This window comes from Apodemus sylvaticus, chromosome 2 (genome assembly GCF_947179515.1).
Source record: "Apodemus sylvaticus chromosome 2, mApoSyl1.1, whole genome shotgun sequence".
NCBI classification, from domain to species: Eukaryota; Metazoa; Chordata; class Mammalia; order Rodentia; family Muridae; genus Apodemus; species Apodemus sylvaticus.
In genome coordinates, this window is record NC_067473.1 from 148,030,551 (window position 1) to 148,047,693 (window position 17,143).

General features: G+C 42.7%; 1 protein-coding gene and 1 non-coding gene across 13 annotated transcripts in view; one reads left to right on the forward strand and one right to left on the reverse strand.

Annotated features, from left to right (window-relative positions):
- Marchf8 (membrane associated ring-CH-type finger 8) overlaps positions 1–17,143 on the forward strand; it is an 87,341-nt gene that overhangs the window by 29,708 nt on the left and 40,490 nt on the right. For 8 of the 12 annotated variants that reach the window (XM_052174647.1, XM_052174644.1, XM_052174654.1 and 5 more), the window contains one exon: positions 10,102–10,272. The exons of 1 other annotated variant lie outside the window; for it this stretch is intronic. In XM_052174647.1, coding sequence (XP_052030607.1) covers positions 10,180–10,272 — 93 coding nt within the window. In that variant the 5' untranslated portion in view covers positions 10,102–10,179. Of the gene's footprint in view, positions 1–4,394; positions 4,522–10,101; positions 10,273–17,143 lie in introns of those variants that run through there. 3 more of the 12 variants (XM_052174646.1, XM_052174650.1, XM_052174651.1) reach the window with 3 other exon arrangements.
- On the reverse strand, positions 2,243–2,373 carry LOC127679543 (small nucleolar RNA SNORA17). The gene has a single exon (XR_007976842.1). It is a non-coding gene; the product is annotated as a small nucleolar RNA SNORA17 (small nucleolar RNA).

Consider the following 17,143-nt stretch of genomic DNA (forward strand, 5'->3'; position numbering starts at 1 on the left):
TGGTCTAGTATGAGGCTTCTGGCTTCTGCTACTCCATCAATACTGGAACTTCACTGGGACTCCTCTCAGGTATCCTGTTGTTGCCCCATGTCATGGAGATCCTGTAGCTTTGGATCTGCAGGACTGGCCCTTTCATGCGTTCTAGCAGCTCTTCAGTGGGGTAGATGGAAGGGTGGGCCAATTCAAAGACCCGGGCTTCAGCCCACTGGCTTCTCTGCTCTTTACACCCTTGGGGCCGGCTCACCAGCAGCCCTGAAACCAGAGGCAGCTCTACCCTGCTGCCCAGGTGAGGTACAGGGCCTGTTCGCCTGACCCCTGGGCCCATTCTCTCACCTGCCATAGGAGACAAGGGATGAAGGTCCAGGGAGGGTGTCTTAGTTAGGGTTTCACTGCTGTGAACAGATGCTGTCACCAAGGCAACTCTTATAAGGACAAAATTTAATTGGGGCTGACTTACAGGTTCAGAGGTTCAGTCCATTATCATCAAGGCAGGAACATGGCAATATCCAGGCAGGCATAATGCAGGAGCTCAGAGTTCTACATTTTTATCTGAAGGCTGCTAGCAGGATACTGCCTTCCAGGGAGCTAGGATGAGGGTCTTAAAGCCCACACCCACAGTGACAAACCTACTCCAAGGCCACACCTACTCAACAGGGCCACACCCTCTAATAGGGCCTCTCCCTGGGCCTAGCATATACAAACCATCACAGAGGGCATCTCTCCCTTGACATATGGCAGACAGATTTGGGGGCCAGCTCTCCCATGCTCACACCCTTGGTGCTGGCTTACCCATACCCCTGCCATCAGGGTCAGCTCTACTGTGCTGCCTAGGTGAGGTCCAGGGTCTGCTGTCCCAAGTGCCGCAGCAGGCGTGGAGCTGGCCCAGATCTCCTGCTCTCATGACCCCATCAAGACCAAAGGAGGGGAAAAGGTCTCTCCTTTCCCCTGACTCCAGCACACAGCAGACAAGAGGCAGGGCTTGCCTTCTCACACTCATAGCCATGGGACCAGCTCACCTGAAACACATCCAGGGCCAGCTCTGCTGTGCTGCCCAGGTGCAGTGCCCACTCTTGCACTGTGATGGTCTCAGGGCCAGCTCTCCTGCCTGCCATAGGTGGTGAAGGGGTGTATCTCTCCCTTACCCATGACGTATGTCACAAGGCAGACAAGTGATGGAGCCAGCTCTCTCATGCTTACATGCTTGGGACTGGCTCTCCTGGACCTGTCGCCAAGGTCAGCTCAATTGTGCTGTCAGGTAAGATGCAGGGCTGCTCTCCCAAGTGGTGCAGCTGGTGACAGGCCAGCTTGCATGCTCTCATGACTCCAGGGATGGTTCTGCAGCAGGTAGTAAGGGTCAAGAGAGGAGGAGGGTATCTTTTCCTCATCCATGCTTATGCATGGGAGAGTAGTAGGACCAGCTTTCCCATACTCTTATCCTCAGGCAGGTTCACCTGCAACCCCTACGGTGTGCGGGCTGCTCTTCAGTACTGTAACTGGCTGGGGATGGAGCTGGCTCTCCTGATCATCTGCCTCCAAGGCCAGTTCTCCTAAGACACCCAGTTCTGCACAGCCCTTGGCCATCAATTTGTACCTAGACAGCAGTCTAGACCATGATGTCTGCCTAGCATTTGGTGGTTACAGACTTCTGCGGCTGCAAGGTTACTGACCCAGACATGGCTCCCAGTGGTAGAATAGGCCAAAATCCCACCATGGTCTCAAGTGGCATCACCAGCTACTCACACCAAGCTGTTCCTCACTATCCTTGAGTCTACATTTCTGCCTCCCTTCATTGGGCCTACATCTTTCTGCTTCTCTCCTGTTTTCTATTTCTCTACCACTTACTTGTTCCTTTTTGTGGTGTTCAGGATTTCTGAGTGTCTAGAGTCATTTCAGGAGTGGTCTCAAGAGGTCTGCGCTCCCATGTGCATTATGGCACTGGGCAGGGGTCATCTGAGGCATGTCTGCCCTCCAGGCCTGTGCAGTCCCACACTGGTGGTCATCTCAGGCTAGCTCCCTGTCTAGGCCCCATGGCACCTGTCTGGCAGTTGTCTAGGGCTTGCTCCTTGCCCAACCTGCCCAGAGTGCCCCCTTGTGATGGCCATGTGTTTTGGACTGATTCTGGCCAGGGCCCACAGTCCCAGGCAGGGTTCCTCTAGTTTCTGGTGTGCTTCTGTCTTGGGAGCCTGTCTGGGCCTGCCTGACACTGGACTGAGGTTGTTTCAGTCTTGTGTTTTTTTCAGGGAATGTTAGGCTACTAATCGTTCAGATGTTCATAGGTCAGAACACTGAACATAGTCAAACTTCTTTCCTCTCTGTCACCTACTGGTGTGCATGTGACACAGCAGCCACACCTGCAATGCCTCTAGGAGCAGGGTTGATATGTGTTTTACCTTGAGAGCATACTTTATTATATTTCAGTCATCAAATATACTTCAAAGTATGTTTACTAAGATTTTCATTGAAAATTCTTAATTCACTTTGACATTGTTTTCTGTTTCTTGTTTTCTTGCTGTATATTGTCAATAACATTCATGTTATGTACTTTACAGAAGAATTTATTATTGATTTTTACTTTTATTTTTTTATTTATTTTTTAAATTGGAAACTAGTATAGTCTTTATTGAGATTCTATTTCAAACACAGATAGACAAACAAAAACATTATTTTTGGTGAAACTCATTATACCAACAAATAAACTCCTGCACCACATACAAGATTTACTTTTCATATGAGGGAATTACTTATTCCTTGTCCATAAACAACTGCCTTTATGCAGATTGATGGCTATGGATGATATTGTATTGATAACTTTGACCTATGGTTAGTCAGGCATTGAAACAGGCATTAAACAATTCAATTGTTCAGGAATATATTCCATACTTTTACCATATAATATTTTTATTTTATATCTATATAAATATTATTATATTTGCCATAATTCCTATCTCTGTATTTAAATTTTTCAGTGTATTTTATTAGTTTCTTTAGTTACATTTCAAATGTTATTCCCTTTCCTCATCTCCCCTCTGCAAACCCCCTATCCCATCCCCTTCTTCCTGCTCACCAACCCACCCACTCCCAATTCCTTGTCTGGTATTCCCCTATACTGGGGCCTTGAGCCTTCTCAGAACCAAGGATCTCTCCTCCTTTGATGTCCAGCAAGGCCATCCTCTGCTACGTATGCAGCTGGAGCCATGGCTCCCTCCATGTGTACACTTTAGTGGGTGGTTTAGTCTTTGGGAGCTCTGGGTGTACTGGTTGTTTCATATTTTTGTTCCTCCTATGTACTGAAAACCCATTTAGCTCGTGCACCATTTCTCTACTTCCTCCACTGGGAACCATGTGCTCAGTTCAATGGTTGGCTGAGAGCATCCATCTCTGTATTTGTCAGGCACTGGCAAAGCCTCTCAGGAGACAGCTATATCAAGCTCCTGTTAGCAAGTACTTGTTGGCATACACAATAGAGTCTCAGTTTGGTGACTGTATATGGGATAGATTCCAAGGTGGGGCAGTCTCTGAAGACCTCTCCTTGGGTCTCTGCTCCACATTTTGTCTCTGTATCTCTTCTCATAGGTATTTTGTTCCTCTTCAAAGAAGGACCAAATAGGTCCACACTTTGGTCTTCCTTCTTCTTGAGCTTCATGTCTTCTACAAACTGTATCTTGGATATTCTGAGCTTTACTAATATCCACTTATCAGTGAGTGCATTCCATGTGTGTGGGTTGTGTGTGTGTATGTGTGTGTGTGTGTGTTTGCATGTGTGTATGTATGTATGTATGTGTTTGTGTGTGAGTGTGTGTGTGTGTTTGTATGTATGTGTGTGTGTGTGTGTGTGTGTGTGTGTGTGTATGTTTACTCCGGATGATATTTTCTAGTTTCATCCATTTGCCTAAGAGAGATTAAGGCTTTGTTCTAAGATTGTTGTGAGTGTTAAGTTTTGGTTTGAGGTAGGTTTTTGTTTTTGTTTTTTTGTTTTAATCAAAGATTTTCCATTACCGCTTTTTAAAAGTCTTTAAGATTTTGTGGTGATGGTGAATTTTATCATTTGTTTGTAGCACTTTATAATATGAATGACTGATTTTACAGATGTTTTTTAGAAACACCTGTATGTTCATAATAACAAATCTGATGATTCTTAGTTTGCATTGTGAACCATCTTGGGTTTCTTCCTAGGCCTGTAAAGTTCAGTGTTTCTGCACTTGTACTCTCTGCTCTTTTGTGCATCTCTTCCTTGATTCTTAGAATTGATGGAGTGGTTTATGGTGCTACAAGAACCAAACCTTGAGACAAAGGTGAATAGAGTCAGGTGAATCCTTCTTGGGGTGAGGGCCGGGGGGCTGAAACTAGCATTGTTGTCTTCTGATTTCTGAGTTGTTATTTTTAACTCTTCACAGGACATGATTTGAATGAACAGAATCTTGCATTTATCCTGACCATCTGGAAAGTAAATATAATGGTTGGACTGTTAAGCCATGCTGTGTGTTTTCAGGACCAGGCCATGGTACTGATGCTCTAGGCTGGGTATTGTTCTTGCTTTTCTTTCAAGATGTCAGAAGGATTGGAGGCCCAAGTTTTATGAGTTTTAAACCTAAGAAGAAAGGTATAGCTAGTGATGGAAAGACAGAGTGTGCCAACAGGCAGATGGGAAAGCCTGCAGGCAAATGTACTGCATAGGCCTGTGTGTGCGCACATGGAGACAGACACTTGATTTTCATATTAACCGCTTTAACTTCTGAGGGGTTATTACCTTTTTACAGACAGGAAATAGCAGTTTAGAAGTTCAGCATTGTGCCTTACCTCTCATAGTTGGTGACAGGACTTGAACTTTGATTTCTGATTGCTGATTTTCTACTCTTTCCCTTGTACATTGAGGTAGAAGGGAAGGAGAGCGGTGTTCTTCTCTAGGCCTGCCGGGAAAAAATGACTAGGTGTAGCACAAAGGGAAAATTAAAATGCTTTTTTATAGTTCACTTATTTGCTTATTTTATTTATTTATTTATTTTGGTTGTTTGGGACAGGGTTTCTCTGTGTAGCCCTGGCTGTCCTGGAACTCACTCTGTATAGCAGACTGGCCTTGGACTCAGAAATCTGCTTGTATCCGTCTCTCAAGTGCTGGGATTAAAGGCGTGAGCCACCATTGCCCAGCTTTTTAATTTTTATTTTATTTTTTTATTTTTACAAAATAGCTTTATTGATCTGGTTTACATGATCTGGTTACGACTCGCTGACTTCAGTGGGTGTGATTCTGAAGCTTTCATTGCTCATGGATTGTGTGACTTCACCATAGACACTTTTAGATCATGTTAATCACTCTAAAGAAAAGTCCTTCAAGCAATCACACCATCACATTTACCAGCTTTCACCTTGACAGACCCAGATGCCTGCTTTCTGTCTGTGTATATTTATCTATTCTGGATATTTCATGCAAATATTATCAAATATTAGATGGTCCTTTCTGACTGGCTTCACTTAATTTTTTTCTAAGTTCTTTCATATTTTTTATTGATGATTATGGTTCAAGTGAATGGATATGTACTATATTTATTTACTTATTAGCAGTTGATGGATTTTTGAGTTGTTTCTACTTTATGCTGTAATGGATAATATAGTAGCATGAATAAATTTAGGGGCAATGTTCATGAATAGGGCAGATATTTTGATTTCTTTTGATGTGCATTTCCTAGAACATATTGGTTATATGATAAAGTGTATTATCTTGAGGGAAAATTAGACTTTTTCTAAGCAGCCTTATGCATTCCCACCAGTAGTGTATGAAGGAGCCAGCTTCAGCATGTCCTTACCAATGCTTGTCTATATGTCTTCAGTTAGGAACATACTTAGAGTGGTGCCTATGCCTTTGATTTGCATTTCCTGATGGCTGATGATGTTGAGAAACTTTTCATTGAGTACTTTTTTTGTTATTGCATTGTGAGAAATCTGGGTATCCTAGGTACAGGATTATTGCTAGATATACAATTGGCAAACATTTTCTTCTATTTTATGTTTGTTCCTTTCTCCCTCAGTTTCTCCTTTCCCTTGTTTTGTTTCTCAGAGAAAAGGTCTCTCTAAGTATAGCTCTTGCTGACCTTGAACTCATGATCCCCTGCCTCCCTTTGTGCTGAGTTCTGGGATTTAGACCTCCCAACCCTGGTGTGTGTGTGTGTGTGTGTGTGTGTGTGCAAGTACACTGATGAGCTGAATGTTCAGCCCCACTTCTCAATTTCATCATGGCGGCTTTTGAAATATGCACACAACATTATTTTGGTGATTTCTGGTTTTTCTATTGTTTTAGTGTGAGGAAGAGATCCAGGTTTATTTTATTTTTTGCATGCAGCTGACCAGTTGTCCTGGCACTCATTGAAAAGTATATTCTTTCCCCTGTAGAAGTGGAATCTTGTTATTCTATTGAAAGCTATTTGACTGTAGATAGATGAGTTTATTTCTCAACTCTTAACTTGTGATCTGTTGATCTCCAAATCTGAGTTTCAATACCAGTCTTCATTACTGAGCCTTTGAAGTAAGTCTTGAAACTAGCAATTATAAGTGCTCAGACTTTGTTCTTCAAGCCTGCAAAAGCAATCTGAGTTCCTTTAACTTGCATTTTCATTTTGGGATCACTTTGTCAAATTTGTGCTAAACAGTAGCTCAGATTTGATAGGATGACTTTGATTCTGAAGAGAACTCCTCCTCCACACACACCCTTGACGTGGCAGAGGTGGTAGGGATCAAACCCATGGCCTTCCTAATACTCAAAAGCATTCTGTCATTGAGGTAGAACTCAGCCTGTGAGAGTTACGATAGTGTGCACTCTCCTGTTGATGAACTTGGTGTTTCTTCTTGACTTAAATTTTAGGAGGCCAGTTCCTCTAGATACAGATGTTTATTTCAGCTGACTTTGATTTATACCAGTCAAATTCAAGTCCTCATCTAGATGACCAGGCATAATGCCAAGACTAACTATCCATCATTAAAGATGAATTGAATTTATATAAAATAGATACCTGTCTTATGCTTTCTTTCATATGATCCTTCATGTACATAGCAACATAGTCTGTCTGACTGTGTGTAAATGAATGCTTATTTTAAATAGTTTTGCTTCTGGCAAACTTTCAGGTCCATTACCAGGAAATGGTGATATGCATCAGAGCAGCTGGAGTGACTGTAAAGAAGGGGTGGGCTTTCAAAGTTGCAAACATTCTGACTCTCTTGGTTTCTCTTTGGCATAGTCTTCCAAGGCTTGCCATGAGCACATACTAATGATGTGATTATTGGTGATTATATCAGGAGCACCGCAGATAGCTATTGGCATGATAGGTAGTGGGGCTTTGGGCATGGTGAGTTTAACTACTTATTCCAGCAAGTCACATGGGATTTGTCATATGTGACTTTAATGTGTTAGTGATGAAAATGCTCACCACTGTTGTGATATTTCAGAGCATACACAACTTAACAGTAACTGTGTGCCTCTTGTGTGGAATAGCGCTTGGATATAAACATGCAGAACATTTGTAAGGCACAGTGTTACTTCTCTACCAGCTTCATCAGGGCCTGAAGACCAGTAGGGGAAGTGTAATGCATAGATACCGTAATCTACTCTATTTTCTTATTTTTTGATTCTCAGTGATCATTTGCCTATTATAAGATGAAAATTTCTGAAATAATATCCTTGTAGCTCATTTTCTTGTGAGTGTTGGTCTGTCGCCATTCCTCCTTCCTCCCTGTTGCTTTATGATCTGATGTGTGTGTAGGCATGACTCAACCATGTGCAAGTCCCATATCTTCTGTCTGGTTACTGACACTGGTGGAGTTGAGCAGTCCCACAGACACTGCTGTTCCAGAGAAGAGTTTTGAGATAGGTGGGACAAATATTTGTCAAATGAGGCCTTAGGGTGCTCTGGTCTTGTTGTTTACCCTCCCCACTCACCACCACACGCCCACCACATGGTTAACAAATGAAGGACCTCAAATTAGAGACATACTCTTTTGGTTTAAAGCTCTGTTCTGCCAGCATTGAAATGGCATCATAAAACATCATTACCATGGCATGGAGAGCTTGTATGGACCTGTTTCTGTGGGTGGCAGCAAACAGAATGGGGAGGAGAGAACCCATAATTTGATCACTAGCAGTGAGAACATATAGAAAATAAGCAGGGGCTGTGGAGATGGCTCAGCGGTTAAGAGCACTGACTGATCTTCCAGAGGTCCTGAGTTCAATTCTCAGTGACCATAGGGTGGCTCACAACTATCTGTAATGGGATTTGATGCCCTCTTCTGGTGTGTCTGAAGACAGCTATAGTGTACACATAGAAATAAAATAAATAAATATTTTAAAAAAGAAATAAGCAAGTATACTTGGCTATGTAAGACAGCTTATATAGACATTGTTATTTTACATAAAGGCAGCCTCCTTAGGGATCTCAGGAATGTCCATGATGACCCTATCATGGCATGATAGGTAGTGGGGCTTTGAGCATGGTGAGTTTAACTACTTATTCCCTGAGAATCCCTGAGAATCTTCCCTGAGAAGCCCTTTTTGAGCTGTAAGTCATGGGCAAATCTATCCTGCCACCTGTTTTTGCAAATATAATTTTATTTATAAATGATGTCACAATTTATTTTGTTTTACCGTATCAAAATACACCCAAGATTGTTTTTTTTTTTTTTAAAAAGGTTTGATTAAGTCACAGTTCTAGAGGCCTATGAATAGGACATTGGCCTTGACTCCTGGTGAGGCCTCTGGCTGCACTGTAACAGGCTAGATGGCATTACAGGGGTGGGAAAGGAAGTAGTGAGGAGAGAAGGAAAGAAAAAAATGGAGGGGAAGAAGCAGGGTGTTCTTGAACTCACTAGTGAGATAACTTCACTCTTTCAAGAAAAACATCTGTTCTCAAGACTTATTCTTAAAGGGTCAAACTTGCAGTGGGTGAGCCTTAGTGGACAAGCCAGATCTAAACTAGAACAGGTTACCGTTCCTGTTCATTTACCCACTAACCAATGGCTTCTTGAACTCACTAGTGAGATAACTTCACTCTTTCAAGAAAAACATCTGTTCTCAAGACTTATTCTTAAAGGGTCAAACTTGCAGTGGGTGAGCCTTAGTGGACAAGCCAGATCTAAACTAGAACAGGTTACCGTTCCTGTTCATTTACCCACTAACCAATGGCTGCTCTCACAATACACAGAGGAGTCAAGTAACTAGAACAGATTTGGCTTATAATGCCTGAAATATTTATCTTTTCCTTTATAGGAGAAATTGGCAAACAGCTGGTTGTAGAATCTAGACTTTTTGGAAGGTTATGCATGAACCATAGATAATTTGAATTTCAGACTTTTAAAACCCCAGTCTTGCCATTTTATGAATTTGAGGTCAGGTAGATGGACTGACTGACTTCCTTCCTTCCCTCCCTCCCTTCTTCTATTTCTCCCTCATCCATACTACTTCCCCCTCTGCTTTCTTGCTTTCATCATCATCATCATCATCATCATTATTACTATCATTATCATTATTATTATTATTATCATTATTATTAAGCTTCATACTAGGGATTGAACCGGGGACTTGGGCATATAGGTAAGATCTACCACAGAACTATAACTTAACTCTAAGAACAGCAGTGGTGACTTTGCTCTTTTTGTTTGTGTCTGTTTTAAAGTTTGTTTTGTTTTGTTTATATAGGATCTTACTATGTAGATCCAGGCTAGTTTCAAGTTTGTAATCCTCATGCCAAAGGCAGTAGTTTCAAGGAAAGGTTATTATATCAGGATGAGGCTTGATATTATATATGAGATGAGGTTTGATATTCAGGGAAACACACATACACAGGAATACTTGCTCATGAGCAAAAGTTTAACTTCAAAAATAATATGATAAGACATTGTTCTTTTATAGTTAAGAGGACAACAAAAGACTAATCTGTAACCCTTTGGCTTCCTTATCATACTAATATACAAGAAACAAATGTAATTTTCCCTAGTCATTTTCTGTCCTTTTTGAAGTCCAAGTATTTGGTCAGAATAATTTCCTCAAATTAACAAAGTACAGTCTTACTGTTGGAAATTAGGTTATTTTAGCTTAGCTTTGTTTCTTTTCCTTTCTCTCAGCTTGAAGTCAATGGCCCAAAATGACTCTGCTAGAGGAGACTCACTTCCATAAGGAGGAAGACCAGGTCAGAGGCTGGGATGAGCATGCCACTGCACCAGATCTCTGCCATCCCTTCTCAGGATGCCATTTCTGCTAGAGTCTACCGAAGCAAGACCAAAGATAAGGAGCAGGTAATGTGAGCACCTCTTCAGTGCCTTCCTGGGGGTTCTTTCCTGGTAGCTGTGGCCAGGTGCTGGCTGAGCCGCTGTTTTATTTTGAGGGCAAAAATATGGCAGCGAGGAAGCTATGGTGTCAGGAGCACGAGGTGGTTGCAGTCTCTTCATTTCTAGGCAGGAAGCAGAGAAAACATTGGTGCTTGGATCTCTTCTTTATTCTTCAGTTGGTTGTCCCACCTAGGTTAGCTCAGTATCTAAACTCTGTCACAGACACACCAATAGCTTTGTCTCCTAGGTAGTTCTAGATCCTATGGAGTTTACAGTCAGTATTAACCACTATCACAAATACATTATTTGGATACTTATTCACATTGAATTATTTTACATCTGTACTAATTCACATGAATGGTGTGGGCATGCCATGGCCCACAAATAGAGGACAGTGGACAGCTTTGGAGAGTTGATGATCTTCCCCATGTGGGAACAGGCTTGGTGACAGTTGCCTTACCTAATGAGCCATCTCCATAGCCCCAACCATTACAATTATTTTATTAAAATTTCACCAGCTGCAATCTATAGTATATTTTCTAAAGGGCTGGTTCCTCTGGTGATGTGCTAATGAGCACAGTTGACTGTGTTCAGAGGTGATTGTCTTATGCAGGTTTCTGGGTTCTGAAGTTTTTGGCATAGGCTTATCAGCTTCTTAACTATAAGTGACACTCTGGTCTCAGTTGACTAAATCTCCTGAGAGGAAGTTCTTCAGATTCCCAAAACAAGATGCAGGGTATAGATGTATTTGAGCAAAGATTTAGGGGTTTGGTACTGCATGGAGGAGGTCTTTATAATCAGTTGATCTCTGTTTTCATGCTCTGATGGTATGCCTTGACACATATAAACATTAACCGGATAAGGTCAATGATGGAGGAATTTCAGCACTTCCTGTAGAAAACAGGGATTATGTGTAGAGCTAGAGTTAAGGGGAAAGAAGGCAGAGTAGCTCAGGTTGAGGAAACCACAAGGTCCACCCAAAATCTTTAGATGCACTTTGTGACCTGCCTGTGCTGAGAAGTGAAAGAGAAGCTCTGCAAAGGCTCCTCCTGCTCCTGCTCCTGCTCCTGCTCCTGCTCCTGCTCCTGCTCCTGCTCCTGCTCCTGCTCCTGCTCCTGCTCCTGTTCCAACTCCTGCTCCTGCTCCTGCTCCTGCTCCAACTCCTGCTCCTGCTCCTGCTCCAACTCCTGCTCCTGCTCCTGCTCCTGCTCCAACTCCTGCTCCTGCTCCTGCTCCTGTTCCAACTCCTGCTCCTGCTCCTGCTCCTGCTCCTGCTCCTCCTTCTCCCCCCTCCCCCCCTCCCCGAGGTTCTGGGAGCTACAAAGATAAGGTCTTTATCTTGGGTCATACCATAAGGTGACTTTATGAACAGTTCTCTATGGAGTGTACTGCATGACTATAGATGGTAGTCTGTGGCTTGCTAATGACTTGTACTTTGCTATACTATCAGTGGGTGAAGATGGATCTCACTTTCAGTTACATGAGAACTGCCCGGAATACTTTGTAATCCATAAAGGATTTTCTTCCTATCACTTATGAGTAGATAAACTTTTCTTTAAATGGAGTGCTGCTTTTAGGTTTGATTTATTTTTTGAGACAGGGTCTCAGTATGTATCACTGACTGTCTTGGGATTTATTTTGGTCTCATAGAGATCTACCTGCTTCTGCTTCCTGAGTGTTGGGATTAAGGTCATGAGCCACCATAGGACTTTTTAGATTTTTATAACACTCACCCATTACTTTTCAGCCTTTAGTCTCTTTTGGAAACCTGAGTTGGTTCATTTAAAAGCATTGTTTTTCATCTTAACTGTCTTAGAGAATACATTCTTCTTCTCTACATTTTAAAGTTAGTAATATTTTGCTTCAAGGCCTATCTTAAAACAACTTTATGTGCACTAATGTAAATGTAATATAAAAGTCTAAAAGTTTTGTAGTTGGTCTTCAAGTCAGTGTTTGGAAATATACATTTGTTTGACAGTCACTTTCCATCTTAGGACAATATTCCACTTTGTAGTCTTATGGTCAGGATTCTAGGACACACTGTAAATAACAGCAACCTTTCCAAATTAAGGAGAAAATGTTACTATAGAAGGAAATGCTTCTCTGCATACCTAGAAAGCACTGGTTCCCAGTGCTGTGATCAGGAGGCAGTGAGTCACAAACGTTCAATTGCTGCGTCTTGACATTGCCACTATCTTTATTATGACTGAAAAAAAAATGACTCTACTGTGACCAGCACTGCCACTTAAAAACTATTGGCACTGGAAAACACCCCACCACCTTCTGTTGAGAGAGGTTGAGTATGCACTCTGTTGTTGTCTTTTATCTGCCCAGAGGGTAAAGTGGACCCGGGACAAATAGGTTCCATGGGTCTGGGTCCCTCTGGGAAAGCTGGAAGTGTTACAGCTCTTAAAAGAAAAGCGAGAAGGTCTGGAGAGTGGTAGCGGTGGCAGTGACAGCACCAGTGGCAGGGTGGGAGGTGGGGGGTGGGAGGTGGGGGATGGGGGATGGGGGATGGGGGGTGGGGGGTGGATAGCAACTGCAGCCAGGTGGGTGGGTACAAAATCTAGTGATGAATGCTTTGGGAGAGAGAACTCTTCCCCAAGAGTTATATTAGTTCAGTAAAAACAGCCACTCTTGTGAATAACCTCAGTGAAATAACCTGTGTGCTTTATTCCGTGTGGATAGGGATGGTATAAGCATTGCAGAGTAGAGTGGGACTTAGGGGAAGATGCTTCCTATTGGCTTAGTTTGAGATGTTAGTGATGCTCTTTTTGAATGGGAAGGACTCCAGGTGTTTTCCCTATGTGAATGATTGGCATGGTCCTCAATGGGGGTGGCATGGTTCCAGAGCAGGTAGAGGGAGGAAGGGATTCTCCAGGGTCTAAGCTCACTCAACTGTACCAGTTCTGTCTGGTGGCACAGTTCACTTGCCACACACTCTGTAGCCCAGGCTAGTCCCAAACTCCATCCTCTTCTTTTGGCCACATGTGTGTTAGGATTCCAGGTGTGTGCTACTGCTCCTGGTGTACACTTCACTTTTGCCAAGGCTAGCCAAGCTGAGTGGATGCTGCATGTTCTGCCATCTGCCCCCATGCCCTCATGCTCTCCTCTGCACATCATCGCACTCCTGAAAGCGTCATAAAGAAGCTGACCCATGGTTGGTGTGTGTTTAGACAACGACATAGAAAGCAAAAGACGCTTTCCATAGTGTTAAGGAATTCTAGTTCTCACACCATTGCTTTCTGCATCTTCCTTTTGATATCAACAGGGACAATTTCTCATGAAGCATCAGATTGATAGTGATCTAAACAAATTTCAGTTTGCTCTGAAAGTATATGAATGGAGAAAAATGTAATACAAGGAAATAGATGCTTTATATACATTTTATATAAATTATATAATTCCCTAAGTCTATGTTCATCTGTACTTGGCATCTGGAACAAGGGCCTCACAGTAGATGAGTTGACAGCAGTATTCTGAGGCGTATTCGCTGTACTGCACCTCTGAACTATTGTTACTTTAATATACTGGGTAAATAATGAAAACCTACAATAACAACTTGTAGAAAAATCTGAGCTCTAGTATTCTAGACTCTAATTTCCAGCTTAGTGCTGGACATGGCTTGTGTCTCAGGGCAGCCTGTGCTCAGAGCCTCCTCGGCTGCTGCTCCCCCCCCTCCACTTACTGCTCCCTCCCCCTCGCCCTCCTTTCCTGTTTCCTCCCCACTTCTTCCTTCCTTCCTTCCTTCCTTCCTTCCTTCCTTCCTTCCTTCCTTCCTTCCTTCCTCCCTCCCTCCCTCCCTCCCTCCCTCCCTCCCTCCCTCTCTCTCTCTCTCTCTCTCTCTCTCTCTCTTTCTTTCTTTCTTTCTTTCTTTCTTCTTTCTTTCTTTCTTTCTTTCTTTCTTCTTCCTTTCCTTCCTTCCCTTCCTTCCCTCCTTCCCTTCCTTCCCTTCCTTCCCTTCCTTCCCTTCCTTCCCTTCCTTCCCTTCTTTCCTTCCTTCCTTCCTTCCTTCCTTCCTTCCTTCCTTCCTTCCTTCCTTCCTTCCTTTCTTTCTTTCTTTCTTTCTTTCCTTCTCTTCTCTTCTCTTCTCTTCTCTTCTCTTCTCTTCTCTTCTCTTCTCTTCTCTTCTCTTCTCTTCTCTTCTTTTCTTTTCTTTTCTTTCTTTTCTCTTTTCCCATTTCTGTTTTTGCCCTTCTCACATGTCTCCCAGGATAGCAGCATTTGCTAGCTACCACACCTGGCCTGCCTAGGACTTTCAGATGTGTGTGTGTGTGTGTGTGTGTGTGTGTGTGTGAGAGAGAGAGAGAGAGAGAGAGACAGAGACAGAGACAGAGACAGAGAGACAGAGGCAGAGAGACAGAGGGAGAGACAGAGAGAACTATTAAGGACCCAAGGTCTCTTATCAACACAGTTTCTAGTTTTCTCTTATGAGCAGCCCCACTCTTTACTCCCAGGAACTGTAATTTTATTGTGCAGAATAAAAATTGCTTCTTCTGTATATTATAGTTTTACATGTCAGTGTTCAGCCTACTATTTTGCTAGTTCTTGGCTTCTTTATAGAGGCATAATTAAGTGAAGAGAAGTTTTAGGGTTTTTACTGTAAGTTGCCTCCCTGTTCCCAGAAATAATGACTCTGGGGCTTTATAATATTTACAAATACCTTGGCATAAGCATTGGCTTGTTCTCTGACTAGCTCATAACTTAATGTCCTGTTTATCTAATCTAAGTTTTGGCATATAGATGGTTACCTTTGCTCAGGTTTCATGTACCTGTTTTTTTTTCATGCTCCAGGGTGAATATTTATGCATTTGGCTCAATCCCAGAATCCTGTATGCCCACCAGATGTTCTACCTTCTATCCTACCCTTTACTATATAGCCCATAGTGTTTCTTTATTGACAGGTGAAGTATCCATACACTACACATGATTCTTTCTACATAGAGATGAATATGCAGTTTTGAAATACTAAGTTAAATCACTGTCAGTTAACATGTCACTACCTCTGTCATCATTTGTGTGGCTCTTTGAGTTATTAATTACCTTTTAATGTGATAATTTCAGAGCATTAATATTTGCCTCAGCACAGTTTCTGTTGCTACAACAGAATCCCCAAGACTGAGTATATTTAAAAAAAGGCTTATAGTTGTGTAGGCTGATCAGCTTCTGGTAAGGACCTCTTCATGTGCCATGCATGACAGAGACAGGAGGGTGTGAAAAGGAGAAGCAAGTAAAGAGGGGATGGAGTCTCTACAGAGGCTTCACATAGCAACCAAAACGCTTTCCTGGAAACCATGTTCATCCTTGTATGATGGCAGATCCTTCATAACTACATACTTCTTAAAGTCCTACACCTTTCTGTACATTGGGGACAAGGGGGCCAACTATATTCATACCATAGTAACAGTCTCACATCTGGAAATAGGGATCTGTTTACTTGTGTTTGTGGGCCATCTGTGTGACATCTTTCAAATCTGCCTCCCAGAGTGCTTATTCTGTTTGGTAATCACAGCTAGCTAGCGTGGTACTGCACTGGGGGCTCTCCTAGTTTACTCAGCCATATATGGGAGCTTGTAGCCTGCTTGTCGTTCACGAACCAGGAACCAGAGATGACTGCCTAACTAACTGCCATTTCCAACCTTACTGTTGACAGGATGATGAGTTCTGGTGGTTTCCTTGGAGACTGAAAAGGGGGGAGGGTTCGATTATCAAACATGAAATTCAGCTCCGCCAAGTTTGAGCTGTTTTGTCTTTTTCACATGCTTGGATCTTAAAGTATTGGCTGTTTACTTCTTTAGAGTTGAACTCTGGGCATTGGTCTAGGGAGGAGATTTTGCTAGAGTTTACGTTATTTAGATAAAACAGTCAGAGTATACTGTAAGAGAAGCACTTGGCTTCATATGTTGCATATAAATTGAGTGAAGGTGATAGAATTCATTAGTCAGGTTTCACTAATGAGTATGATTTCTTGGCTGTTGCTACCTTCTTGTAGCTGTTAATGAGCCAGGTGGCAAGTAACTTTACAGATATTCTTTTTTTTATTGGATATTTTCTTTACATTTAAAATGTATCCCCTTTCCCAGTTCCCCCCTCCTGGAAACCCCTATCCCATCCTCCCTCCCCCTGCTTCTATGAGGGTGTTCCTTCATCTACCCCACTCCCACCTCCCTGCCCTTGATTCTCCTATGCTGGGTCATCTATGGAGCCTTCATAGGACCAAGGATCTGTCCTCCCATTGATGTCTGACAAGGCCATCCTCTGCTACATATGCGTCTGGAGCCATGTATACCCCTTGGTTGATGACTTAGTCCCTGGGAGCTCTGGCGGGGGGTGGTCTGGTTGGTTGATATTGTTGTTCTTCCTATGAGGTTGCAAACCACTTCAGCTCCTTCAGTCCTTTCTCTAACTCTTCCATTGGGGACCCCGCCCTCAGTCCAATGGTTGGCTGTGAGCATCGGTCTCTGTATTTATAAGGCTCTGGCGGGGCCACTCAGGAGACAGCCATATCAGTCTACTTTTAGCAGGCATTTCTTGGCATCCACAATAGTGTCAGGGTTTGGTGACTGTATATGGGATGAATCTCCAGGTGGGGCAGTCTCTGGATAGACTTTTCTTCAGTCTCTGCTCTACACTTTATCTCTGTATTTGCTCCTGTGAGTATTTTGTCCCCATCTCACAAGAACCCACACTTTGGTCTTTCTTCTTCTTGAGTTTCATGTGGTCTGTGAATTGTGTCTTGGTTGTTCTGAGCTTTGGGGCCAATATCCACTTATCAATGAGTGAATACTATGTGTGTTCTTTTGTGATTGGGTTACCTCACTCAGGATATTTTCTAGTT